Below are 27,705 nucleotides of genomic sequence, written 5' to 3'. Positions count from 1 at the left end.
ATTATCTATATCTATAGCTATGAAAGAGTAACGTTACAGAATGACTTAGGTTTGGATCCAGTACCTGATCAACACCGCCCAAGTCCCACTCCCACCTCAGGATGGATTGCTTCCGCTTCCACAACTCCAGGAATGTTGTTGCTACGGAAAGAGATAAATAGGTACATAGTGAAGATACTGTCATGGGCAAGAAAGAAATGTAATATTATTTTTTCGTTCAGAATCGATCACACATATGGCAAGTTTAGCTAAGTCAGTCGTAGACGTCGTACATTTTAGAAATAATGGTACATACCTATTACATTATGCTATCTACGATGAAACTCACCCCAAAACGACATAAATATAGCGAAGAACACAGTAGCAGGGTTGTCGAAGAGGTAAGACAGCTTGGCGAACAGGCAAGAGTCGGAGAGTCTCTGGTACTGGCACGCCTTGTCGCAGAGAGGGCAGAGGGTAGTATTGCCCGGCCCTGATGCGTCGCAGATCTCTTTGCTGGAAATGAGAAAAGAAGAAAGAAAATAAGAGGATTAGGAAAAACAAAAACCGGCCAAGAGCGTGTCGGACACGCCCAAATTAGGGTTCCGTAGCCATAACGAAAAAATTAAGTAATATTTTTCTAAGGATTGCGTATTTTATACGGAATCTTCCAAGTTTAGGTATATTTTATACCTTGGGCTGCTATTTAAGAGTAAAACTACTAATAATTCTCAAATAAACTTAGCCGTTATAGTTTTCCTTGAAATTATCAAACTTATACTTGCTACCATCCTAAACTTTTTAATTTTTTCCACCCACCGGTTACATTTTAGAGAAGGAAGGGGACGCTCGATTTTAATGAAATTTTGCTCTTTACCGTACCGTCTTAGCAAACCCCTATGATTTTAAAAGACCTATCCAACGATACCCCACACTACAGGGTTGGATGAGAAAACACCCCCACTTTACGTCTATGGGAGGTACCCTAAAAAAATAATTTATTTTAATTTTTTATTGTACCATTTTGTCGGCATAGTTTACATATACATCCATGCAAAATTACAGCTTTCTTGCAATGACAGTCCCTGAGCAAAGCCGCGGACGGACGCACAGACAGACAGACTGTTTTTTTATTGAACGTTTTATGCCACGCTCGGAGAAACTTTGGAATCAGCAGGGATATTGCAGATACGTTGCTAACCTAGAGGCCTAAGATGTAATACCTAAAGTGCCAGTATTTTCACCGGCTGTCTTACTCTCCACGCCGAAACACAACAGTGCAAGCACTGCTGCTTCACGGCACGATTAGCGAGCAAGATGGTGGTAGCAATCCGGGCGGACCTTGCACAAGGTCCTACCACCTGCAAACTACCTACCTATATTGTTTGATATATAAAACCTCTATCAATTCAAAACTTTCATCTTATAGTTTCTTTTGATTGCCTCTGCTTCCGAACTGCCACATTCAAATACGAATTCTTGCTTATCTTGGAACTCTACTTATATATCTGTGTTTTCTGTACTGTTTAGGTTGTATGTTCAATAAAGAGTCATTGTATTATATTGTATTGTATTGTTGGCTAACCTGGGTATGTTGTCCAAAGACCCCATGCTGGCTAACCCGTAGAGGAAGCAGAGCGTCCCAACGACCGCTGGCGCATACAGCATCTTCGTGTAAAAGCCGAGCCAACAGAAGTACAACCCGATCTTGTCCCCGAAGTACCTCCGGACGAGCCAGAGGGGCTGCTTCTTGTACCATTTGGAAGGCCGCGCCCATTCTAGGTAGAGGAGCTGGAACATCATTATTATCATCATCATCATCAGCATTATCATTCTCATCATAATTTTCATCATTGAAGTCAATTTTACAAGTTTTATTTAACTTGCAATGTCTGTATGTGTGTATTTATGTACGGGTCAAATCTTGCAAATGAATTTATTGTTGTTTTTGTTATTGTTTCTTTAAAAAAATATGGCTCTGTCCATTGGAGGACAATTTTGCCAGTGTCTAGTAGTTTTGCCGTTGTACGGTAAAAAAAATCTAGAAAACGAAATATGAGAGGTAATGGTGGATGAACGATGACAGCGCGAATCTCCAAATGAATTTTTAGAATTTTAGACTGACTTTCAGTGGTCTGTTTGACTTAAAATTTGGCATACTTACTTAATTATTGTATTAGAATTTTAGACTGACTTTCAGTGGTCTGATTGACTTAAATTTTGGCATACTTAATTACCGCTATTATTTGCGCTATTTACTGCTATGCTATGGGCTATGCTCGGGGTTTCTCTGCGGGATAGAATTAGAAATGATGATATCCGCAGTAGAACTAAGGTTACCGACATAGCCCGAAGAATTGCGAAACTAAAGTGGCAGTGGGCGGGGCACATTGCTCGCAGGACGGATGGCCGATGGGGCCAGAAGGTTCTCGAATGGCGTCCGCGGACCGGGAGACGAGCTGTCGGTAGGCCTCCAACAAGATGGAGCGACGACTTGGTTAAGATCGCGGGATCGCGGTGGACGCGGAAAGCACAAGACCGGTCTGAGTGGAGAGCCTTGGGGGAGGCCTATGTCCAGCAGTGGACGTCTTTCGGCTGACATGATGATGATGATACTTAATTATGTAAGTCCGGTGACAATACGTCGATTTCATAAGTCATACTTAAGTCATTTATTTGCAGAAAATAGTGTTTAATAAGATAGTGGATAGGAATACTCGTAATAATGACAACTATTTAACTACACGGTAGCATGCATATTATTTAAAAACACATGTCTCAATTACATAATTCAAATACAAGCAATTTATAAACTATATTTATATTAATAAAATTACCCTTTGCAAGACAGAAATTCTTTAATGGTGATCTGGAAGTGAAATTCTGGTGGACCAGCTAGGATCGTCTCCGCAGGACGGAACTCCTCGATGGTTAATAGCATCGACTTGAAATTTGATATACAAATGTATCTAGATGACAACGGAAGTACAGTCAACAAAAAAGATTGTATTAATTTTTTTTTAATAAAACTTATTTAATCAGCGAAGTCAATAGAGAGAGAGAGAGAGAGAGAAACATTTATTTACACAACATAACTTAATAGGTACGTCGCATATTCTTAATACCTAACTTAGCTCGCATTTCACAGTTATGTTTTTGATGGCCCTTTACAACTACGCCAAGTAGTCTCCAGAACGAAGCCGATACACTTTCAAAGGTCGGCAAAGACAATTTTAACGAAAATGACATTTGTAACAAAAAATATTATGTATTATTTTTCATGTTTTGTTTTTGAACTGTTTATCATTAATTTCTCTTTGTCCATAAAAATATCATATTTATGTCAATACTGGAAGAATTACCCTCCGGTCCGTGCAGCTCCCGTCAGACATGTCCACGTCGTAGCGACCCTCGTGAAGTGGAAAGCACGCCAGATACGTCCCGTCGTTGAGAAGCCGACGTATGCCCATCTAGAAGCCGATGAAGACAGGAGTCAATTCAAATTCAAATTCAAAATTAAAATCATTTATTCAGTAAATAGGCCGCAATGGGCACTTTTACACGTCATTTTTAAGACCATCATTGCCAAGAAGAATGCGCCGCAATGAAGACCAAAGAGCTTAGTACAGTCAGCAGCAGAAGTGGATGAACGATTATGGTCCTCAAAATTATCTACACACGACTCTACTGCCAAGGTAATAAGAAAGAAAGAAAGAAAGGTTTATTTGGTTCCATCAGTATCACCACCGTACAATAATAAGACTAAAACTAACAATAACCAAGTGCGAGTCGGACTCGCGCACGAAGGGTTCCGTACCATTATTTATACAACATTAGACGATAGCAAAAAAAGGCAAAAAAATTGTACGGGAGCCAGTTAAATATTTATTTTATTTTAATTTAATTATTTCTTTTTAAAATGATTATGCAACTAAATATTATGTAAATATTTCAAGCGTCTATCTGTTGCCGTTGTTAGCTCAGCAGCTGCCACGTCGGGTGTCATGTGGATGGAGTCTGTTTTAATAATATCAGTTACGCGGACGATATGGCATTGCTGAGTGCGTCAGTCGGTGGTCTCCGTAAATTGTCGGGTATTTGTGAGGAGTACGCTTTTGCCCATGGATTAAAATATAACACGGTTAAAAGTGAATTTTTAGTTTTTAAATCAGGGACAAAATGTCCATCCAAAGTCCCGCCCATCAGACTGAATGGTGAATCTTTAAAAAGGGTGAATCGCTTCAAGTACTTGGGTCACATCGTTACCGAGGACATGAAGGACGACGAAGATATAGACAGAGAGCGGAGAGCGTTGTCGATAAGAATCAATATGATGGCTCGCAGGTTCGCTCGCTGTTCTCGTACTGTCAAAATTACATTATTTAGAGCCTATTGCATGACATTCTATACGAGCAGCCTGTGGGTTAAATATAGCAAGAGAGCGTACAGCGCTCTCCGCGTTCAATACAATAACGCGCTTAGAGCCTTGTTGCGGCTGCCCCGGTTCTGCAGTGCGTCGAGCATGTTCGCCGAAGCGCGCGTGGACTGCTTCCACGCTACGATGCGCAAGCGAGCGGCCTCGATGGCGCGCAGAGCGCGGGACAGCGGCAACCGGCTGCTGGCGGTGGTGGCCGAGCGGCTTGACGGCCCTTTCATGAGGCACTGGCATTCGTTGCACGCTCCTGTGCCTCCTTTTATACGTGACATGTGAATTTGACATTATTATTATTATTATTTTAAATTAAGTTAAGTTAACATAGAACGCTACTAACATTAGTCAATAAGTGATTATGTATTACTAACAAAATGGATTGAAAAGTCTGAATAAATATGATTATTATTATTATTATTATATTATTAATATCGAGCAAAAAACGGCAAAAACCACGTTTGTTGTATGGGAGCCCCCCTTAAATTTTTATTTTAATCTGTTTTTAGTATTTGTTGTTATAGCGGCCACCGTAATACATAATCTGTGAAAATAACAAGTACTTAGCTATTACTGCTCAAGAGATAGGGCCCTAAGACAGACGGACGGACAGACGGATAGCGGAGTTTGAGTAATAGGGTTCCGACTAAGTTCCGTTTGGGAACCGACAGTACACCAAAAAGGCCTCAACTCAGCGTGTGTTGCCATACGTAATGTAGAGCAACGCTGGTTTTATGTGGAGCTTACAATAGGTACGAGGGTATACACTGATATCTACCTTAGTTTCTGTGTTGTCATATTTAGCTCTCAGAAGTATTTGCATGACTAGTAGACTCCGCTGCGCTGGTGAGAACTGTGTGTGTCTGTCTTTTACCAGGAACCTGGAATGGAAGAGAATCCTCAATCCAACATATATGAGATCACGGAACTCTAAAATAGATGCCAGGTGGAGTGACGATCTGCGTAAGGCTGCTGGTAGAAGCTGGATGCGCCTGGCCGAGGACAGTGCGCCATGGTATATGGATGGGTTATACTTGCTAAATCGCGTACCAGGGCTTAAAAATACGTCCACCTTCTCATACCAGGTGCAGAAAAAAGTATCAAAATACTTTCAAAGTATTTTCTGTCCAACGCAACGAATACTTGCTTCCTTGCAAATTTAAATTAAACCTTGTTGTTTTGTTATACAGATAAGATTCAAAATATTCCAATCAAGACGTAAAATACTTTGAAAGTATTTTATTTCACGTATAAGCACAATCTGTAACCTTATGTGTATGAATATAAGATAGAATTTTCGACTTCGACGAAGTAGTACTTACATTGAAGGGACAGTATGCTTTATTGGAAAAATACTTTCAAGTCTTGCAAATAAATCGGGACGGTACCTGGTTGACATACTTGCAAGGAAATACCTGGTATCTAAACCTGGTAACGAAAATACGCACCATCTCTACAATGGTACTCATTGGGGAAGGCATGTTCAGCAGTAGACTGCTATAAGCTGATGATGATGATGATGATGATGATGACGATAATGATGATGATGATAGAAATCACACGCACTTTACTGTCTGGCTTTGAAATCGCTTCACTCGAAAATATTATTCGAAAGTTACCTAAATAAGCTAACCAACAAAAAGTTGGAGAACCCCGACTTTGTCGCTTCAAAGTTCAATATCTCAAAAACGGCTGAACCGATTTTGATAAAACATGTCTAAGAACCATCGCTAGGAAACCTGCTTTCAAATAAGAAAAACCGCATTAAAATTGGTCCACCCGTTTAGGAGCTACGGTGCCACAGACAGACACACTGACACAGCGGTCAAATTTATAACACCCTCTTTTTGCACCGGGGGTTAAAAATAGAGTAACTTACTGTTCTTCCCGTTTAACGCCGCGCTGTTCAGTGGCTGCGTAGAAAGAGGGTTCTGACTCTATGCGGCTGTGTTCATACTCGTACAGCTGTTTCCAGCGCCGCCGCCATTTTGAATGCCATTTTTTATCCCGCTCTGCTTGTTTCTCGTCACTCTGAAGACGAGGAAGTAGAGCTAGTACGTAAATTATTAAAAATATATATAGAAAAATGAAGATGTTAAAGATAGAAAGAAAAAAGTCAGAGAGAAAGAAAACAAGAAAGAAAGAAAAAGAGAAAGAAAGATTGTCGTCTTTGAGCTTAGCCGCGGACGGACAGACAGACAAACGGACAGACATGGCGAAACTGAACCCCCTTGCAAAAAAACAGGCACCTATGGTTTTTGTATTTTATGTGCATGAAAGCTTAAATGCCTAAAAATCTGAAAAACCATAGGTGCCCTATTTTTCTGTAAAGGGGTTTATAAGGGTTCCTAGTTGACTACGGAACTACTAAACATATAACTACTACTACTAAATATATAACAACTTACCCATGCTCTCACAGAGATAGTAATGAACCGCTTAGTAGGTAGTTTCATCCCAATGACCTCTGCTAGCCGCATCTCCGTCTTCCAGGGTATATGGATCTTGATGAACCAGGTCTTCCCGTCGAACGAGAGGCATTTGTTCTCCATCTCCAATTCTAGGCCCTCTTTTATTAGATTCTCCTGCGAAGTTAGAACGTAATGAAATATATTTATTTGCTGGAATACGTTGCATAAGGTCTTACAAGTGGATATCATCAGGAACAGTATTCAGTCGATATACAAAATCAACATGCAAATTTAATATTACAATGATTATGATTTAAAATTCAAAAAATCCTTAATATTATAGAAGCAGTGATCATGTAGCCACTCATGTATACCGTATGTAAAGACGATGCAAGTTTTATTTATTTTAAAACCCCCGATGCAAAATGAGGTGTTAAGTTTGACGGCAATATCTGTATGTATGTCTGTGACGTCGTAGTTTTTAAACGGATGGACAATTTCGATGCGGTTTTCTTTACATAAAAGCGAGTTTCCATGCAGTAGTTATTTTATTATTCAAAACCTGCTTTCAAATAAAAAAAACACGCGTTCAAATCGGTCCACTCGTTTAGGCGCTACTGTGTCACAGACAGACACACATAGCGGTCAAACTTATAACACCCCTCTTTTTGTGTCAGGGTTTAAAAATGGGTTTAAGTAACTTTTTTTGAGATATTAATATTGCAATTTGAAATGTCAATGTCGGAGGTTTTCAAGTTTCCCAAGTTCGTTATGGTTGGTAAGCATGAAAGAGATGGTCGGTCACCATTCGAAAGTTCGTATCGTACCGTCCCTCTTACTCTCGTATTGAATAATATTAGCGTAAGCGGGACAGCAAGATACGGAGTTCGAATTATGCACTTCGTAGATAGGGCCTGACCAGAATAATGCTAAGATTGTCTACGATAACTGAGCTTTTCGAAATTCATGTGCGAAATTAATAATAATAATAATAATAATAAATCTTTATTGTTCAAAACACATGTATAATTATAATATGAACCCTGGAGACTGTGGTAGTTTTCACTGTGTTACAGTCTCCAGTAGATACCATTATCATGAACATAGATTCATTGTTAAGAACAAACAGACTATCAATTTGGAAAAAAAAAAGAAGACCATTAGGACAAAATAACCATCACCACCACTTGTACGTACATCATATTGCGTGCGTGCGCGTGTGTGTGCGTGCGTGCGTGTGTGTGTGTTCGTGTGTGTGTGTGTGTGTGTGTGTGTATGTGCGTGTGTGTGCGTGCGTGTGTGTGTGTGTGTGTGTGTGTGTGTGTGTGTGTGTGTGAGTGTGCTAAATTCAGGGCGCAGAAAGGCTCCTAGATAGGAGGTTTTCAGTCTCATCATAATCCATCTTACTTAACCATATCCATACAGTCTTCTTAAAGCCATGATTAGAAAATGACTTAATAGCCGTTATTTCTTTTTTAATTTTATTGTAGACCAAAGGGGCACTATAATTGATATGGCGCTGCGCAAATTTTGTTTTACATTTAGGAAGCGGACATCGATCAATGCGTTTATTTTTTACCGGTAATCCAGGTACAACTTTTCTGTGATATCTTTTCAGGCAGTGCAAAATATATAACTTGCGAACCGAGGGCACCATAGATAAGCTGTAAAGTTGGGTAGTGGGATAGCAAAAAGGAAGGCGCAGCATGACCTTCAAGAGGGCTCGTTGAGCCCTTTCAAGCTCAATCATATGCGTCTTGGCAGCACTGCCCCATGCACCGATGCAATAGTTGATGATGCACTCCCCCAGTGCTTTATAAGTTTGAATTAACAGAGGCTTATCTACCACATCTCTTAGATTTCTGAAGGCATATATCAGTTTACGCACTCTTGAAGCCACTAGGTGAATGTGATGGCGCCAGTTGAGGTGATCATCGATCTGTACACCTAGGTATTTGAGATGATCAGTGCGCGTTAGAAGAGTACAATTGCAGTTTACAGCGATGCCTCTGTTGCATGGATACGTGTGTATTTTTACTTTGTAATCATCTCCAGGTTTAGTGGCTGTAGTTTTACTGAAACAAATGTAATTCGTTTTTTGAACGTTAAGGGAAAGCAACGAGTCTTCCAGCCAAGTGGTAACCGTTTTAAGGCCGTTTTCTGCAAGCGTACGTACTCCGTCCCAACTCCTATCATGAAACAGTAAAACAGTGTCGTCTGCAAACATAATTGTTTCACAACCCACAATGTTCTTCTTACAAAGATCGTTCACGTAGATTAGAAAAAGGGTGGGGGCCAGCGTACTACCCTGCGGAACGCCATATTCTACAGGATACCATTCGCTATTAGTTTTATTAACGCAAGTACACTGCAATCTACCTGTTAGGTAGTCTGTAAAGAATTTTAATGCAACTCCCCTTACTCCAATATTTTCCAGTCGAGCCAACAATATTGGCATTGAAACGGTATCAAATGCCTTCTGTAGGTCGAGAAACACCCCCAAACATTTCATCCCCACATCCAAATACTCTATGATGTTAGTTGTGAGATGAAGAACTGCATCTTCAGTCGATGTTTTAGCTCTGAAACCGTATTGATTGCTACTTAAGAGGGTGTTCTTCTCCAGATAGCTTATCAGTCGTTTATTCACAAGTTTTTCAATTATTTTAGATAATGCTGATATCAACGCTATGGGTCTGTAGTTGCTGGGTAGTTTTTTGCTCCCGTTTTTGAATACTGGCGTAACTTTAGCTCGCTTAAAAAGATCAGGGAAAACTCCTGTTGAGAAGCATAGGTTACATAGGTGAGCTAACGGAGCTGTTATAGACTCTTTACATAATTTTAGCATATCAGATGTAATACCATCTTCACCTGGCGCACTGCCAGACTTGAGTGATAATATAGTTGTAGATACCTCCGCAGTATCAGTGGGATATAGAAAAAAGGAGGAAGGGGCTGCGCTAGACATCACAGATCTTTTAGAGGCAAGTTGTGTCACCGAGGTGTTTATGTTCCTAAGGGTGGCGTCTGCAAGGGTTTTCCCAATTGAGGTGAAGTACCCATTGACTATATTTAGAGAATCCTTCTCGTTTTGACCTATCTCCAGCAGTTCCTCAGCATGACTTTTATTAGCATTTAGATTACAAACGTCTTTGATGACCTTCCACGTATTTTTTGTATCTCTGTAATATTTTTGGAGTTGAGACTTGTAGTATTCCATTTTAAGTGCCTTTATTAATTTGTTGCATATATTTCTATATTTACAATACTCATTTCTTAAAAACAAGTCATTTGGTTGCCGGGTCATGTTACGTTGCAATTTATTTCTTTTCTGTATTGATCTAACTACACTCTCTGTAATCCATGGTTTCAAAGGTTTCCTCTTTTTTGGGATAGTTTGGATAGTAGTATTTATTAAATTAATAAATAAAAAATAAGTAGTATTTATTTTAATTACATTTGAAATTTACCACTTTCTTTACGGTTGAAGGAAAACATTGAGGAAACCTGCACAACCTGCGAAGCAATTCAATGGTGTGTGTGAAGTTCCCAATCCGCACTGGGCCCGCGTGGCAACTACGGCCCAAGCCCTCTCATCCTGAGAGGATGCCTGTGCCAGCAGTGGGACAATACCGGCTGGGATGGTGATGAAATACAAGTGTACCTGAAAAGACCGTCTGCAATCCCTCCTCCTGGCTTCAGCTTCTGTCATGACGCCGTAGTCTTCTTCTTCGAAAGCCAACACCATGTCAATGCGGCGGCGGCCATCACGGAACATCAGGGATTCAGGATCTAGACCCTGGGGGGGTGATTTAAAGGTCTTTTTAACTTATATTCAACGACATTGTACCGGATAAGTCACGTTCATCGAGTTTAGCTCGACATGTTTCGGGCTGATTCGTAACCCTTCCTCTAAGAGATACGCATCGTGTGTGAGGTTCCTAATTCGCACTGAGCTCGCGCGGGAATTACAGCCTAAGCCTTGTGAGTGACGTCATTCAACGCTATATTAAATACGACTGCTATCTTAGGAGACTTTGCCTTATTGTCTAACACACTTGGAATCACAATCGTTTTCACCATTTCTTTCTCTCACACGGTTTAAGATGGGGGTAGAAAGAGAAGGCGAATGCGATTGCCACCATCCGCGCGTTCGACAATTCGGCTTCTGAACTTAACTGACCTCAGGGCTGGTCTCTCCAACATTTTCGTCCTTCTCGTTCGGATAGAAAGGGAGCGACGACTTCCTGTGATCCTTGATGTAGTCCGAATTCTTGCTGTCCGGTTTTGACTGTTGACAGAGAAGTTTTTTTAATTCATTTAAAAAGACAATAAAAATACACATTCAAATATATCAGCGAGCGAAACTAGATCTAGATTTATCTGCCACTGAGCTCACTCATTGTTTCTCCTACTATACAGTAGGTGTACCTACACCTGCTGTATACGATAGGACCACCTGTTGTAAACTAGTCCTTCCCTCTTTCTGTAAAAAAGGTTGCCTGGAAGAGATCGCTCTTAAGCGATAAGGCCGACTATTGCTTACCTTGCAATTTTCTCTCTGTGTATCTGTTTTCTGTATCGCTTACTATTTCTGGTGTACAATAAAGAGTCTTTGTATTGTGTTGTATTGTACACTAACTCAGATAAGCCGTTATGTAAGTTTTTGAAGTTTACACTAGAACTGGTAGAGGTGTCCCAAGCAATGCCGTTGGCATGCTCTTGCTTAGAGGTGAGACGTACTAGGCAAAACGCGGACTGAGTCTTGCGAGTACGCGTCCACAAAAAGACTAGATCCAAAGACTAGGTCCACGAGTATCTACGAGTAGGTACTTAACTCATTGCGTAAACAAAATGATTCCCGTAAATGCGCTCCCGGGTTTGCTTATAAACCGTACTAGTTTTAGTAGTTTTACGAATATCGAACTACTGAATTCCGCATCATAGTTCAGTCTTCACACTTCATATTTTTTTAATTTTAACTTATATTAAATACCGACTAAAAACTTCCCTACATACTTTATACAGCATTAGGACTGTCAGCAATTTTTATAAATTTATCAATTCAATACGTACATAACAGCTTGTTTTCAAGTTGGCGGAACGCTGTCAGCCGCCGTACTCCTAAATACTCGTACGCTAAAAGAATCGCGGGCGGGAACGCGTACTCACGCGTCCAAGCCAAAACCTATTCCAAAAACCTATTCCAGTAAATACGTCTCACCTCTACTCTTGCTCTTAGTCGAGAACGCTCCTAACAGCCATGCGATCACATTGGATATCTGTCACTCGTAATAAGAGAAACTTAACAGAGAGTGGTGAAACAAGTTCTAAATGAGTATATCTGAACTGAAGAGCAGTCTCAGGTAGCGCCGTCGGTGTGCATTTGCTCTTAAGCGAGAAGGCGCCAGCGGCTGTGGTCCATTGGATATCTATATCAAAACTAACAGACACTTAACAAAGAGCTAGCGGTTAAACAGGCCCTAAGAGTGTATACCTGAACTGGTAGAGGAGTTCCAGGAAGTGTCGTCGGAGTGCTCTTTCTCTTGGATAGATGCTCTCTATCGTTCCAATAATGTCGCTCATAGAGAAACTTAACAGAGAGTGATGAAACGAGTCTAATATAATATACCTGTACTAGTAGAGAAGTCTGGTAAAGCCGTCGAAGTGCCCTTGCTCTTAGGTGAGAAGGCGCCAGCTGTGGTCCCGTTGGATAAGAGACACAACAAAGAACTAGCGGTGAAAACGCTCTTAGAGCCCGTTCCCATTAGTCGGGTGTCAGATCCGTTTCGCAGCTTCTGCCACTGGAACATCCGATTCAAATCCGGACCCGACATCCGACAAGAGGGAAACAGCTCTAAGAGGTTATAACAACTCCTAACGCCATCTAGTGAGTAACTATAAAATCTCCGAAAGAGTCGTACGTGGCGTTATCGAAGTTTCTAACCTCGGACCTGCCTCGGACGCATGTATACAACTTGCGACGCTCTTCCTTCGGACTTCGGTCGCTAGGCATAACATCTACCTGGAGATCTCTCTATTGGAGCTTCCCCCACAAGGGTATACCTGCACTGGTATAGGAGTTCCAGGTAAAGCCGTCGGTGTGCCCTTGGATTTTGGCGAGAAGGCGCCAGCAGCTGTGGTCACATTCTTGACGAACCGCCATCCCATGCGCGGGTGCCGCTCCTCAGAGCTCGCCGAGTCCATGGACTTGAGGTCTTCGCGGAGAGGGATCTGCGAATGATTTATAACAGGGTCAAGGTCAGCGTCTTAGATTGGCTCCTGCAAGCTCTTATTTAGCCTTCCCTGAACTATAAGCAATTGCTTTGCTCCCCCGCGACCTTAAGATACTACGTTTATGCAACAACTATCTCCAGCACTACACTCGCTGACGTGTTTCAAACCCAACCAGAGTTCATCAACAGAGCAACACAATCGTTCACCATAGGACCCGATCTTAGACTAACATCACATGGCATGTTAGGTTGACATGTGATAGTTGGGTGTGATGTGTGTTCGTACAGCATGTATGCGGAGGAGCTGCATGAACACACATTTGCAAAGACGTAGCTACCGTGAGGTCGCAGGTGAGCAAAGTAACTAAAGAGGTGAGCGAGTACTGCCTTTCGCAACGTAACGTTTAGCAACCTGTTTCATTTCGCAAACTCTAAAACTGTAAACATTTTCAGGATTTATTTCAGGGCCATCGTGTAGAACCCTTTGGGTTAGGTTAGGTTAGTTTTATAAAAATCCTGAAAAATTTACAGTTTCAGAAATATTAAACAGTTGGGAAATTAAAAGTTGCGAAATGAAACAGGTTGCCAAACGTTATTCGCCGAAACATTAGTAAACCAACTAATTGCTTATAGTTGTATTGTATTGTATAACTCTTTATTGTACATAAAAGGTAACAAACAAGCAGATACAAAGGCGAAAATTTATTCCTTAACCCCCGACGCAAAAAGAAGGGTATTATAAGTTTGACCGCTCTGTATGTGTGTCTGTCTGTGGCACCGTAGCTCTTAAACGGGTAGACCATTTTGAATGCGGTTTTTATTTTATTTGAAAGCAGGTTTCCTAGCGATGGTTCTTAGACATGTTTAATCAAAATCGGTTCAGCCGTTTTTGAGATAGTGAACTATGAAATGACAAAGTCGGGGGAATTGCAACTTTTTGTTGGTTAGGTTATCATTTCTTTACTCAAATATATGCATATTAGGCAGGATTAGGTTTGACTTTCGCATTCGTTTAGTTGGAACGAGTCCTTGACCAAGACTGTAATTACCCGCTACATGCGGTTTCCCACAGACACGAACAGCTGTTTTGAAGTGAAGTCACGCTATATGTACCTAGTCTGTTTATAATGATTGTCACTTCGTTGAGCTGATTTTTGAAAACACATCACTCGAAAGTGATAATCTAGACACGCGGTAGCGTGTCAAGCCTAGTTCAAGCTAACAGAGCTGGTGAGCAGCACCGTGTGTAATTTTACACGAACCATTTGGAGCCACTTTTGACCCCCTCATAACTCAAAAACTATTTCACATAAACATGTCGAATTTGGCTCAGTTATTGAGACTGGCAAGATACATATGTGCTCCAAATTTCATAAACACACCAACTGTTATTTAGATATGAACATCCAAAAATCGTAATTTTAATCACCTAATAGGTCAATTAGTGATAACTATAGGTCAATGACTTGGCCAGTTTTTATAAACGAATGATATTATAAATAGCCTTCGCAAGTTCTAAAGTTCTTATTTTATTCTTCCGAAAATTTAGCTTTCTGGTAGAAAATACCATGGCCCGGATGATTGAGGCTCTTCCATGGCTGTTTTAGTAGGTCAACTCCTCAAAAGTTAACGAACTTGCAATATTTTTCACCACTAAGTGTTTTCGAGTAAAATTGGCATGAGAAAAGAGTTACAACCACAACATATATTATTTTACGCTTAAAAATGTGGTGCCAGTTGCATGCGTCCTAATTTTAGCTCGTCAAGAAAAAGATACGTATTTCTAGAACACAGACACACTTGCATACGTGAAAAGCGTGCATATTTAACGCGGTGCAGCGACCCAGTAGCTCTTATCAATTGTTTTGCGTTGCGCTTATATTATTATAGCTTATTGAAAAGTTAGGCCAAAAGAGGGTTATAAAGCGATCGGTTGTTTTATGAGATAAACGATGCGTAATACGCAATGCGTTTGACGCACATTAACTTCCTTATAATGATCTAAATAAATTACCAATGATTGTCTTACGCGATGAACCCGCTGCGTTCAAGAGCATGTTTATAATTAGATTAATAAGTTTGACACCGATGTCTGTCTGTCTGTTTAGGCTTCGTAGCTCTCAAACAATTGGATCGATTTGGATGTGTTTTTTTTACGCAAAAGTGAATTTCTTTACGGTGGCTCAATGCTATGTTTGATAGAAATCAGTTCAGCCGTTCTTAAGATATAACTTTGAAATGAAAAGGGCGGGGGTTTTTCAACTTTTCTAAATTGGTTACCAATTAGTTACCAAAGATTAGGATGTCGTTTTGTATTAATCTGATAAGAAATAAAGGCAGACACATTACAAACATAATAATATACCTACATGATAAACACATAGAACTCCGTTAGGGCCAGTGCAGACGGACTGCAAATACATTTGTCATTGGAGTTCCATTGCAGTCGGCACAACTGCACGCTGACTGCGATAAAAATGTATGAGCAGTCGGCAGTCTTGAGAACGCATCCATAACGCCACTAAAGGTGCGATGATTCCAACTCCGGCGGCGGTTATAACTGACAGGCGATTGGTGCGTCTAACGAACAATTCGAATTCAATCACCGGATCGAACGCATCTCAAACTGTTTGCACTTAATAGTATATTGTGTCTTAAGGGCGGTAAATAAGGAATTACGAACGAGAGTCTATTAGAACCCGAAGTCGAAGACTGAGGGCTTTAATGAGTCGATGTTCGTAATTCTAGTACCTACCGCCCGTGCGACATACAATGTTTTTCATCACATTTGCAAAATTGTATATTTGTAAAAAAAAAATATAATTCTTCCAAATATTGGCGATACCTTAGGCTGTGCTCTTGGCAGCGTCGCCCTCTACCTCCCCCTCCCTCGGCATGCGCCGCAACGTGCGTGTGCATGTGGTCCATGTAGTCCTGCAGCAGCGCGCGCAGCACCATCAGTACGGGCACCGACTCATTTACCGACCTTGGGCTTCATGACAAGAAAATGTGTACGCGCAATGACTCATTTACCGACCACGGGTTTCATGACAAGCACATTAAGGGCGAGGGTTTTATTTGGGGGGTTGCAACCAGGTAGCCTGCATGTTTCGACACTGTTTACGAGCAAGTGTGATGAAAAATTATATTTTAACTCAAGGATTAAACATCTTTAACTTTACTTCAATTTTTATTAAAGAAGAACCCTAGATACTTCCAACCTTCAAGAACCTAGGGCGGAAATATTAGTCCTTCGAACCGGATCAATATTTACGCCCTAGGTTCTTGAAGGTTGGAAGTATCTGGGGTTATTTGGGTTGGGGTTATGGCCTGTCTGATCTAACCGCCGCCGAAGATTGAATCTTCGCACCGTTAGTGGCGTTATGGATGCGTTCTCAACAGGCAGTTGCGGTAACGTTGGAATGCAGTCCGTCTTTACTGACCCGTAGGCATCACGACAATGTTACAGCCTACGGTAGATACAAGCAAAGTATCGCGTACCAAAGTGGAGCCTTGGTGCTACTGATGTCATATTGACATTCCATATACCTACCCATCCAAAGAAATCATAGCGAAATTGATTATGAAAAGGTCCCACCACGATACAGCCACCAGCATCTAACACAACAACACAACACACACAAACATCACGCCTGTATTTCCAAATGTTAGCAATTTTAGGTTTGAAGTTTGACAAAAACGGTACAATAGTGACAGGTTGCTAGCCTGTCGCCTACGTATACCTTAACCTATCCTCAGTCGCCTCTTACGACATCCACAGAAGAAATGGAGAGGTGTAATTCTAAGCCGACACCACACATTTTTGTACGCTCCGCTATGGCAGATATTTATGCAGGTGACTGTACGCGATTAGTATCCTCGGCTGTAATTAAAGGCGCTCCTATCTATAGTGATTTACATTGCATGGCATTTGTGTTTACAATGCTGGCAATAAAAATGCGTACCTTTTTCTCTCCGTATCCTAGTGATGGATCGCTCTGGAAATTATATGAGGAATCTTCAAGAGGGTGATTATCTCAGCGAGAAAATTTGGCGGCAGAGCTGATAATTATGGTGTGGACTGATTGTTTTAGAGGTTTAATTTTTTTTCTAAAAAGAAACACAAATTTTATCTTAAGCCAAATTGCAAAGTTTTATAAAAGTCATTAATGGTTATTAAAAAATTTTTTTTTATTCAAATCATAATTTTGGTGTGGCGTCCAGTATCCATTGTTCTTGGTGAATGTCTATGATAGAACCATAACATCCATTTATTTAACTAAAAATGCATTGTATTTTATTCTTCATTAGTTCAAGTATCTTATAAGAATATATAAATAAATATTAGTACATGAATTTATACTCAAAACTAGGCACTAAAAGTTGTCCATGTGAAATTGGCATTTTGGTGGTAAATATTGAAGATGTTTTTGTGGTCGAACGAAACGCAATAAGACCAACAAACGTGTGTTAACCTGTGCGTTTAGTTCCGCTCCTGCACTGAGCGATGACACACGTACCATATCTTGCTGGATCTGTCCGCCAAGCACGTAAGTATCTAATTTTGGTGTGTTAAAATACTTTTTAATGCAATTTTGGTGGTGTATGTAACTAATGACTTAGCAATACTTGTTTTTGTATGAAGTATATTCGAGGCATGTTAAAAGTTTCCTTTTTAAAATATTAAGTTAAATTGGAAGTGAATGATACGGTTTTTTTTTTATAATTTTTTTATGCACTTTTTCTAATTTTGGTGGATCAATTTTGGTGGTTTTGGTGGTAATTTAAAGCCCATCCACATAATTATAATTTCATTTTTAAGCCTTTTACATTTAAAACTTTGCATTTACAACATTATTGACTCAATGCACTTATTTCAAGTAAAATATAAACACTTAGATACTTACCTACTTTACTATAAAACTAAATTATAAAATATCACTATTTGTAATAATACCTCGTTGAGTTTCTTGCCGGATTCTTCTCAGCAGAGGTTTTTCCGAACCGGTGGTAGATTTTTTTTGACATTCATAAGTGCTTGTTATAGCCTAAATTGAATAAAGATATTTTGACTTTGACTTTTGACTTTGAAAACTTTATTTTTTTAGAATGGCTAACCGGAAGAAAAAACAATCAAGAGAAGAAGTCCTCGAAAAGAATAGTACATTGTGTCTTAAGGGCGATAAACAAGGAATTACGAACGAGAGTCTATTAGAAGCCCGAAGTCGAAGACTGAGCTTTAGTTAGTCGATGTTCGTAATTCTAGTACGCCCGTGCGACATACAATGTTTTTCATCACATTTCGAGTAAAATTGTATATTTGTAAAAGAAAAACTAATATTTTTTTAAAATTGCCGATACCGCTGACTACGCTCTTGGCAGCGCCAGCCTCCGCGCCGCCCTCCCCAGCCTGACCATGCGCCCGACGTGCTCCTGCACGCCAGCACGACCAGCACGCCATGCAGTATCACACTCATTTACCGACCTTGGGCTTCATGACAAGAAAATTAGTACCGGCAATGACTCATTTACCGACTACGGGTTTCATGACAAGCACATTAAGGTCGAGGGTTTTATTTGGGGGTTGCAACCATGGTAGCCTGCATGTTACGACACTGTTTCAGAGCAAGTGTGATGAAAATACAATTGCATTATCATCGACTTCGGGCTTCTAATAGACTCTCGTTCGTAATTCCTTATTTACCGCCCTTAAGACACAATGTACTATTTCGTTACTACGAGTTAAACATTGTATTTTCGTAGAGATTTTGGTACAATTAAAACGATTAATAAAACATTTATTTTCTTTTTATATCCAGCAGACAATTTGATCAAGAAAATATTTTTTTACCTTGAATTAGCACAAGTACATCTAATTTTGGTGTAGATGTGCAATTTTGGTGGCCAATATATCTAATTTTGGTGGGTACAAGCAATTTTGGTGGTAATCAAATTACTAAAATCATAATATCTCCAAAACTACTATGTATAATGAAGGGCCATTACGACACAATATTTATTATGACTTGTAACGTATTGTTGATATATCATTTTGACTCGGACAACAAAAATAAAAAAAGCCACCAAAATTAGGTAAATTTCAAGCTTGTTGAAAATCACCCAAGAACTTCTCAATTGAAATACGAGCCACACCGCTAGTTACAAAACGGTGACGGTACGGAATCGCAGTGACGCATCGCATGCGCACCGTTTTTATTGCATGCTCTCCACACCGCTGCTCGAAATATGCAGACGGTGCGGAATCGCAGTGACTTGCCGTAAACGTCAGAAGTTTATCGCATGCTCTCCACCAAAGGTCGTGACGTTTACGGCAAGTCACTGCGATTCCGCACCGTCTGCGTATTTCTAGCAGCGGTGTGGAGAGCATGCAAAGCGGTGCGCATACGATGCGTCACTGCGATTCCGTACTGCCACCGTTTTATAAGCAGCGGTGTGGCAGCAGGGCTACTACGAAACTCGAAACTCGAAGTTCGTGTCGTGCGGTCCCTCTGACACTTATACTATTTAACACGAGAGCAAGAGGGACGGTACGACACGAACTTCGAGTTTCGAGTTTCGTAGTAGCCCTGCTGCTCCTTACGTATACCAACTTTTGGTAGATATAGAAAACAAAACCATGTAAAATGGCCCCACACTGCGTATACTTTGTTTAGGAGAGGAGCTCTGCTAACACTGGACATTGGATATTCATAGATCAGAATGTACCTAGTGCACAGTGGTTTTCCATCGAATAAAGTCTGATCTCAATCGGAATACGATGGCACCGAAGTGTCAATCAATTATTGTATTAAATGAGTAACATTTCCATATTCTATAATATGGAACTTTCTCAATTAGTGTCAAATGTCAAAATGAAAAATGTACGGCTAATGGGTGCAGAAACTAATAGGGAATATTACTGCAATTTTCTGCCGTCAGAGTGCAGCACTAGCAGTTTTTTGAGTATCTTAAATGTCCGTAGGATGTCATAATTTTTTTTTTAGTAATTATCTCGCTCTCTCTCTAAAATATCATATTGTTAGTTCATATTATCATATAGTTTACTAATAATAAATATGTCATGATTTTTAGAGGTGGCGACAAAATGTAAAGAGAACTGACGTTGTCATGACGGTTTGCGCTAGTGTCGCCCCCTGCGCAGAGCTTTGCGTAATATTTCCTAGAGACCACTATAAATACGACCTTTTTTAGCCTTACTGCGCAACTAGCGTAGGTACCTTGTTTGCAGGACTCTCCATGATATCAGCCAATGAGGTGCCGAAGGCGGAGTCGACGGCGAGGCTGTCTGCCGACTTCCAAGGCGCTCTGGCGTGCATCGGAGTACCGGGGACGGCGGACTCTTGGCTGCTACGACGTGTTGTACTCTGTAATACAATAACCATTTATCTACCCTGTTATGCTCCTGAAATCATGTCTAACAGAAGTAATCTCCATTAGTACCACCACATTACAATAATAAGATTAAGACAGGCGCGTCAAAGTTCGCATACTTTTTGCAAGTCATATTGTAATGTTGTGCAAGTTATAGTTTGTCATTTTCCCACTGAAACCGTAATTTTTTTAAATGGTCATCCTAAAGAAAACTGTAGGTTAGGTTAGTTATGGCCAGTACAGACGGACTGCAATCCAGCTGCAACTGCAACGTAAGTGCCAACTACCCATACATTTCAATCGCAGTCAGGTGCACTTGTGCCGACTGCAATCGAACTACAACGAAAAATGTATGGGCAGTCGGCAGTTGCGGTTACGTTGAAGTTGGAATGCAGTCGCGTCGCTCAGCTGTTTCCACCAGAAATGTGCTGTGCGAGGATAGGTAAATGAAGCGCTTCTATTGGTTCCTCGTAGAGATGCGCCGAATATAACTTTTACCGAGTAACCGAGTACCGAGTATACTCGGTTCAAAGTTTCTCAAACCGAGTACTCGGTTCAGTTTTGGGGCGCCAAAACAGGTTTAGGACAGGTTCGCGCGGTCTCCCAGCCACCGCGAGCGAACATCGCGGGAATCCCCATCTTCTCCCCAGCAAATGAATATAGTTGTTGTTTTAAAGAAAATCGCATTCGGTCCGCGCATTAATTGCTTAAATATTTACAATTGTTATTCTAATTTTTGTGTTTTTTAACCGACTTCAAAAAAGGAGGAGGTTATCAATTCGGTTGTATTTTTTTTTTTTTTTTTTAATGTTTGTTACCTCAGAACTCCGTCATTTATGAACCGATTTGAAAATTTTTTTTTGAGTTCGTCTAGGAATGCTTTCAATTAGGTCCCATAAGCAGCAAATTAGGATCTGATGATCTGATCTTAAGGAAATCGAGGGAACTCTTCAAATATTGTAGGGACACCTATAGTAATTTGGATATATTTAGCAGTAACTCGTGCATTTGCTCTTGCAAATCATAATTTGGTGAAGTGGAACTGATGATGAAGACCAGATTTGACCAACGGAACTACTACTATCAATAACAAGTATTGCACGGGTTAAATTTAAATTATCATGATTAATATACTTACCTAGATAAGCAACTAAGAAGAAGCTTTAAGTTAATGATTCTTTCGAACTGATCTGATGCTGAAGCCAGAAGGTAGGCAACGGAACTCTGTTATAAAACAACGTAACTAAGTCGTGTTTGAGCTTAATGGAATCGTTGTGAGATGTTCTTTGGCTACAAATCACTAAAAAGTGATAAATAAATAAAAATTTTAACAAAAAGTAAAACAGACTCCAAAAAAAAAAAAATAACAAATAATGGAACCGACTACAAACCCTTGAAAATATTTTTCTAGGTAAGTAGGTACGTACTAGCTCGAAGTCGGTGACTCAGCACGACCCAGCAGGAGGGATTGAAACCCATAGTATGTAGGTGAGGTAGACGACTATTGTGAATTGTCCCACTCCTGCTGGCTCGTGCTGAGGCACCGACTTCGAGCTAGTACGTACCTACTTACCTAGAAAATATTTTCAAGGGTTTTGTAGTCGGTTCCATTATTTGTTATTTTTTTATTTTTTTGGAGTCGGTTTTACTTTTTTGTTAAAATTTTTATTTATCATTAATAAATACTCTTATTAACATTATAAAAACAGCCTGTTTGAATTATATATTTTGAATCCTCTTAAATAATAATTTTATTCAGACCGAGTATACTCGTCAATGGAACCGAGTTATTCGGCCGAGTAAGAGTATCAAAAAAACTGCCGAATACACCGAGTACCGAGTAGTAAACGAGTACTCGGCCCATCTCTAGTTCCTCGCAACACATCCTCGCACATCTCTGGTTGAAAAGCAACCTCACCGGCTAAAGAACCCGGCTGCAAGTCTCCAACCCCCTTGAGCTTACTGCTAAGTTAGCTAGCATCTTAAAGGCGAGTATAAACGAACTCTTCCAAAAACCTGGTCCTCTACAGCACTGTCGGAGCTCAGCTCGGTCCTCGTGGTGGAAGTGGAGCTGGCCAGGTCGTTCCACGCGTCGTGACTGGTGATGTTGGCTGTCGGAGGCTCGGAACTGGTGCCATCTGGAGACAGGGACTTGGATAAGTTCACAGTAGCAATAGAATCCGGAATACGGAAATTCGACGAAGCAATAAAGTCATCGACATAGCTCGAAGATGCAAATTGAAGTGAGGTGGGCCATATCGCTCGATGAACAGGTTAGATAAACGTTTGGGGAGGGAAGTTCTCGAGTGGCGACCACGAACTGAAAGGCGGAGCGTTGGCATAAGTCTTCCACTAGGATGCAAATGACGAGTTGTTTGTTGTGGCGTACTAAGGAGGAGGCCTTTGTTCAGCAGTCGACGTCTTCCGGCTGATGATGATGATGATGAAGTTCACAGTGGGTAGGGTTTAGAAGAACAAGTTATAATGCCCATGACCGCGATTGAAGCGACTCAGCACAGATTCAATTTAAGCATACCTCAAAAAATTCAACGTTTGGGTTTAGTAACTTTTCTAAGTTGGTTAGGTTATAACTTTTTTAAGTTGGTTGGATTATTACTTTTTTCTAAGTTGGTCAGGTAATTCTACTTTTCTTTGTTAGTTAGTTTATTCTACTTTTCTATGTTGGTTATGTTATTGGTTAGTTTATTCATTTTTTTCTAAACTGGTTAGGTAATTCTACTTTTCAAAGTTAGTTAGGTTATTTTACTTTTCTAAGTTGGTTAGTTTATTGAATTTTTCTAAGCTGGTTAGGTAATTTTTCTTTCTAAGTTAGCTAGGTAATCGAACTTTTCTAAGACGGTTGGTTTATTAGACTTTTCTAAGTTGGTTAGGTCATTTTAGTTAATGCCTACCTGCCCTGAGCCCTTCCCTCCTCGCTCTGCCTCCATCATCGCTATTCCTCCGAGAAGAAGACTCGCTCTGGCTCAGCTTCTCGCTCACGAACGTTATTCTGTCCTTGTCCTGCCCGAACCTGTCCGAAGTCCGCCGAGGCACGCGCTCCAGTCGGCTGGCGAGTTTCTTGACCGTGAACTCTTGCTCGATGTCGTGGCCATTTTCCATGGTTTTCTGGGGACAATTGGAATTAATTTTGAACAATGACTAAAGCGATCGATTAAGAATTTATCCAATACTAGCTTTTGTCTGTGACTCCGTCTGCGTAGAATTCTTTTGTCGCTATCCCGCGGGAATTGCGCAATTTTCCGTCATAAAAACTAACCTTTGTCTTTTCCCGGGGCTCAAACTATCTGTATACCGAATTTCATCTAACCAGTTCAGCGGTTTAGACGTGATAAGGTAAACAAACAGACTTACAAACTTTCGCATTTGTAATATTATTGGGATATAAAAATTGGACCAATTTCAAAAAACCTCTAAAATAACTCTCTTTTTGAGCCCTGGCAAAAAGAGGGTTGTTATAAGTTTGTCGTCAATGTCTGTCTTTCCGTCCGTGGCCGTTAGCTCTCAAAGAGATGGACCGATTTCGCCGCGGGTTTTTCAAAAAAGTGATTTACTTGTAAACATCATCATCATCATCATCATCCCAGCCTATATACGTCCCACTGCTGGGCACAGGCCTCCTCTCAGAAACAAGAGGGCTTGGGCCATAGTTCCACGCCGGGCCCAGTGCGGATTGGGAACTTCACACACACCATTGAATTGCTTCGCAGATTTGTGCAGGTTTCCTCACGATGTTTTCTTCACCGCAAAGCTCGTGGTAAATTTCAAATTAATTCCGCACATGAATTCGAAAAACTCAGTAAACTTGTAAACATAGTTTAACTGATTACAGTGGTGGAAAAGTTTGTGTTGTTTGTGTGGTTTCACATGAAAGCGAGTTTCCATGCAGTGGTTCTTAGCTATGTTTCATTAAAATCGTTTCAGTCGATTTTGTGGTATACAACTTTGAAATGACAATGTCGGAAGTTTCAACTTTTACAAGTTGCTTATTGTTTTTTCTTTTCTTTAGAAAAGAAAGATCTTTTCTTACAAGTTCCTTATTGTAGGTTAGGTTAGGTTTCTGTCTCAGACCATTAAATATGTACTTTTCACATATTTAAACGTTTAAGTTATTTTTTTGCCTTTTTTAGGGCTCCGTAGTCAACTAGGAACCCTTATAGTTTCGCCATGTCTGTCCGTCTGTCTGTCTGTCTGTCCACGGCTAAGCTTAGAGACCGTTAGTACTAGAAAGCTGCAATTTGGCATGAATATACATATCAGTTACACCGACAAAGTGATAGAACAAGAAAAACTATTTTTTTTATTACCTCCCATACCTACACGTAATTCTGTGGTGATTTTTTTTCTCGACTATTTATAGACCTTTTAAAACAATTGGGGAGTTGTTAAGACGATGTTTCGAGCGTCCCCCCCCCTTCTAAAATCTAAACCGGTGGGTGGAAAAATTTGAAAAAATTCAGGATGGTAGTAAGTATATCAAACTTTCAAAGAAAACTATAACGACTAAGTTTTCTTGAGAATTATTAGTAGTTTAAGAGTAAATAGCAGCCTAAGGTAAAAATATACCTAAACTATGGAAGATTCCGAATAAAATACGAAATCCTTAGAAAGATATTAAGTACTTAATTTTTTCGTAATGTATTATGGGCGTGTCCGACATGCTCTTGGCCGGTTTTTTAGTTTTCCTTGTGGTTTTTTTGGAGTCCGATTTTTTTTAAAAGTGAATGATGCTGAAATTACGTGTCGTCATAAAAGCGGCTATTACTTAGCCGCTGCCGACAAATCACTAATTGTCCGATAATAACAGGAAGCGTCCAATCCATTCGCCCATTAGACCGCGTGGGTGGACAGTGACAATATTGATCTGCGTTACCTGGACAGAACGAGGCCGGTGTCGTCGCACCATTATTTTTCGACGGCAAAACAAAAGTGAGTAGGGTAAATCATCAATTACTGGCCTTTCAATAACTGGCCACCTTACAATAAAAATGTATTCTAGTCGCCTATAGACAGAGTTCATTTTACAAGCTTTTATTTAACTTACAATGTATGTATGTACTCGTATTTCTGTATGTATGTATGTATGTGCGAGTTCCGACGCACTTCTAGCAGTCGGATTGACGTTAAATTTGGCATAATTATGTAAATATGTAAAGAGACACCTGGTGGTTCGGCCAGAATCGTCTCCGCAGGACGGAACTCTTCAACGGTTCAATGACATCGACTTTGGCACGGAAATGTAGTTGAGATGACGATCGGCTAAGCTCAGAGACCGTTAGTACTAGAAAGCTGTAATTTGGCATGACAGTCACGCCGACAAAGTGGTAAAATAACAAACTAAAAAGATACGACTAACCCTATAGTGTGAGGTACCGTTAGGAGGTCTTTTAAAACCATTGGGCGGTTTCCGACACGATTTTCGATTCAGTGACATGTTTGCGAAATATTCAACTTTAACGTGCAAATTTTCATGAAAATGAGCCCCCTCCCGCCTCTAAAATCTAAACTGTTGAGTGGTAAAAATTGAAAGAATTAAGGATGGCAGTAAGTATATCAAATTTAAAAGTAAAATTATAACGGCTAGGATTACTTGAGAATCATTAGTAGTTTTTACTTTTATTTTTTTTATTTAACTGGATGGAAAACGAGCAAGTGGGTCTCCTGATGGTAAGAGATCACCAGCGCCCATAAACATCTGCAATACCCCTGATTGCAGATGCGTTGCCAACCTAGAGGCCTAAGATGGGATACCTCAAGTGCCAGTAATTTCACCGGCTGTCTTACTCTCCACGCCGAAACACAACAAAGTAAATAACAGTAAAAGAGAGAGAGTAGAGTTTATGAGTAAATAGCAGCCTAAAGTATAAAATATACCTGAACTTGGAAGATTCCGTACAAAATACAAAATCCTTAGAAAAATATTACTTGATTTTTTTGTAATGGCACAGAATAACTATAGTGTAATGGTTACGGAACCCTATCTTGGGCGTGTCCGACACGCTCTTGGCCGGTTTTTTTTATTCTTTTTAGATTATAATCACATCTATAGGAACATGCATAAATAATTAAGTGTGCCACGTTAGGGGTCATAAATTTCTGAAAATTGACAGATTCTATTGAAACGTAGGCACGGAAATGTAGTTTGAAGGACAATGCAAGTACAGTCAACAAAAAATCATGTATTGAAATTGAAATTTTTGTCAAAAATCTTGGACATTATTATTGAATCGTAACTAGAATCCGTACAATGGTTTCTCAAGTGAATCCCACGAAGATATTAGTTAATAAGACTATTAGCGTAATAAGAAAAAAAATAACCTGTATTGTTAAGTTACACAAAACTGTATAATTTTTGAGGCACGTTATTACTGTTTTGAACAGTCGAACTGTTTTCAGGGGACCGATCTAATAGAAATAGAAATAGAAATATATTTTATTTGCATTAAATGTTGTGGGTACAATTATGATGTTACACTTATTCTAGTTTCAAACATTTAAACTTATAAAAGTCATACAAATATTGTTTGTAGCATGCAATCTTTACAATAAACATGCCTTAAATATAAACATCTACATTTTGTTAAAATATTCTTTCAGTGAGTAAAAACACTTTCCGACAAGCCAACGAAACAGTTGATTTCTAAAGGGTTTCAATGGGAGTACTTTAATAGACTCCGGTAATTTATTATAAATTTTTTCTACTCCTATACTGTAATATGTGATTTACTTAATCACGAACAGTTATATAACAACATACATAACAAGGTTCTGGAAAAGTCTATATTGTCTATTCCCCATAACAGCACTGTATCGTAATGTTGCTAAAACGATACTGAGGACCTACTCTGAAGTTCAAAAATTGAAGTTCGTATCGTACCGTCCTCTCGCTCTCAATATTGAATAGTATAAAGTGTCAGACGGACCGCACGACGCGAACTTCGAGTCTGGAGTTTCGTAGTAGCCCTGCTGCAATCACTTACTTTTTTTTCTTAATTCGTACGTTCGCACGCTAAGGTGCCAGTTACATATTTTATATGTTTTTTATACAAAAAAAAACTTTCCGAACCTACTAATCCATAGCCTGCCAACATTAAGTAATGGTATTTTTTAACATCGACACAGGCAAATAAACGTTAATCAAAAACGAAATTTACTTAGACATATTTTGACGTTTTCATATTTCTCACTTGTTTATGTTGTCTACCTTCTCTTTGCGCGGTTGCGATTACTTTTTACTAAA

The 27,705-nt window shown here is 39.9% G+C and overlaps 2 protein-coding genes across 5 annotated transcripts in view; one reads left to right on the top strand and one right to left on the bottom strand.

The window, feature by feature from the left end:
- The window catches only part of LOC141443826 (anoctamin-4-like), a 33,231-nt gene extending 9,662 nt beyond the window's left edge, over positions 1 to 23,569 (bottom strand). Inside the window, exons 1-14 of one of the 4 annotated variants that reach the window (XM_074109191.1) lie at positions 23,360 to 23,569; positions 22,452 to 22,585; positions 20,294 to 20,440; positions 17,021 to 17,053; positions 12,886 to 13,053; positions 11,003 to 11,110; positions 10,484 to 10,618; positions 6,817 to 6,993; positions 6,288 to 6,439; positions 5,187 to 5,289; positions 3,342 to 3,449; positions 1,565 to 1,770; positions 329 to 495; positions 65 to 141 (exon numbers count right to left, since the gene is read on the bottom strand). In XM_074109191.1, the coding sequence (XP_073965292.1) occupies positions 65 to 141; positions 329 to 495; positions 1,565 to 1,770; positions 3,342 to 3,449; positions 5,187 to 5,289; positions 6,288 to 6,439; positions 6,817 to 6,993; positions 10,484 to 10,618; positions 11,003 to 11,110; positions 12,886 to 13,053; positions 17,021 to 17,053; positions 20,294 to 20,440; positions 22,452 to 22,585; positions 23,360 to 23,567 (1,923 nt within the window). In that variant the 5' untranslated portion in view covers positions 23,568 to 23,569. The remainder of the gene's footprint in view (positions 1 to 64; positions 142 to 328; positions 496 to 1,564; positions 1,771 to 3,341; positions 3,450 to 5,186; positions 5,290 to 6,287; positions 6,440 to 6,816; positions 6,994 to 10,483; positions 10,619 to 11,002; positions 11,111 to 12,885; positions 13,054 to 17,020; positions 17,054 to 20,293; positions 20,441 to 22,451; positions 22,586 to 23,359) is intronic. The other 3 variants (XM_074109193.1, XM_074109194.1, XM_074109195.1) reach the window with 3 other exon arrangements.
- Positions 4,028 to 4,824, top strand: LOC141443693 (uncharacterized). Its single transcript, XM_074109043.1, has one exon. The coding sequence runs from the start codon at positions 4,028 to 4,030 to the stop codon at positions 4,688 to 4,690; it is 663 nt and encodes a 220-aa protein (XP_073965144.1). The 3' UTR covers positions 4,691 to 4,824.
- Positions 23,570 to 27,705: the final 4,136 nt, after the last annotated feature.

This window comes from Choristoneura fumiferana, chromosome 28, assembly GCF_025370935.1.
Source record: "Choristoneura fumiferana chromosome 28, NRCan_CFum_1, whole genome shotgun sequence".
NCBI classification, from domain to species: Eukaryota; Metazoa; Arthropoda; class Insecta; order Lepidoptera; family Tortricidae; genus Choristoneura; species Choristoneura fumiferana.
Note: the sequence above shows the minus strand (reverse complement) of the source record. Positions and strands in the feature narration are given on the sequence as shown.

Excerpts from the sequence above, each read along its gene's own strand:
- LOC141443693 (XM_074109043.1), top strand. The coding sequence starts at position 4,028 with ATGGCATTGCTGAGTGCGTCAGTCGGTGGTCTCCGTAAATTGTCGGGT.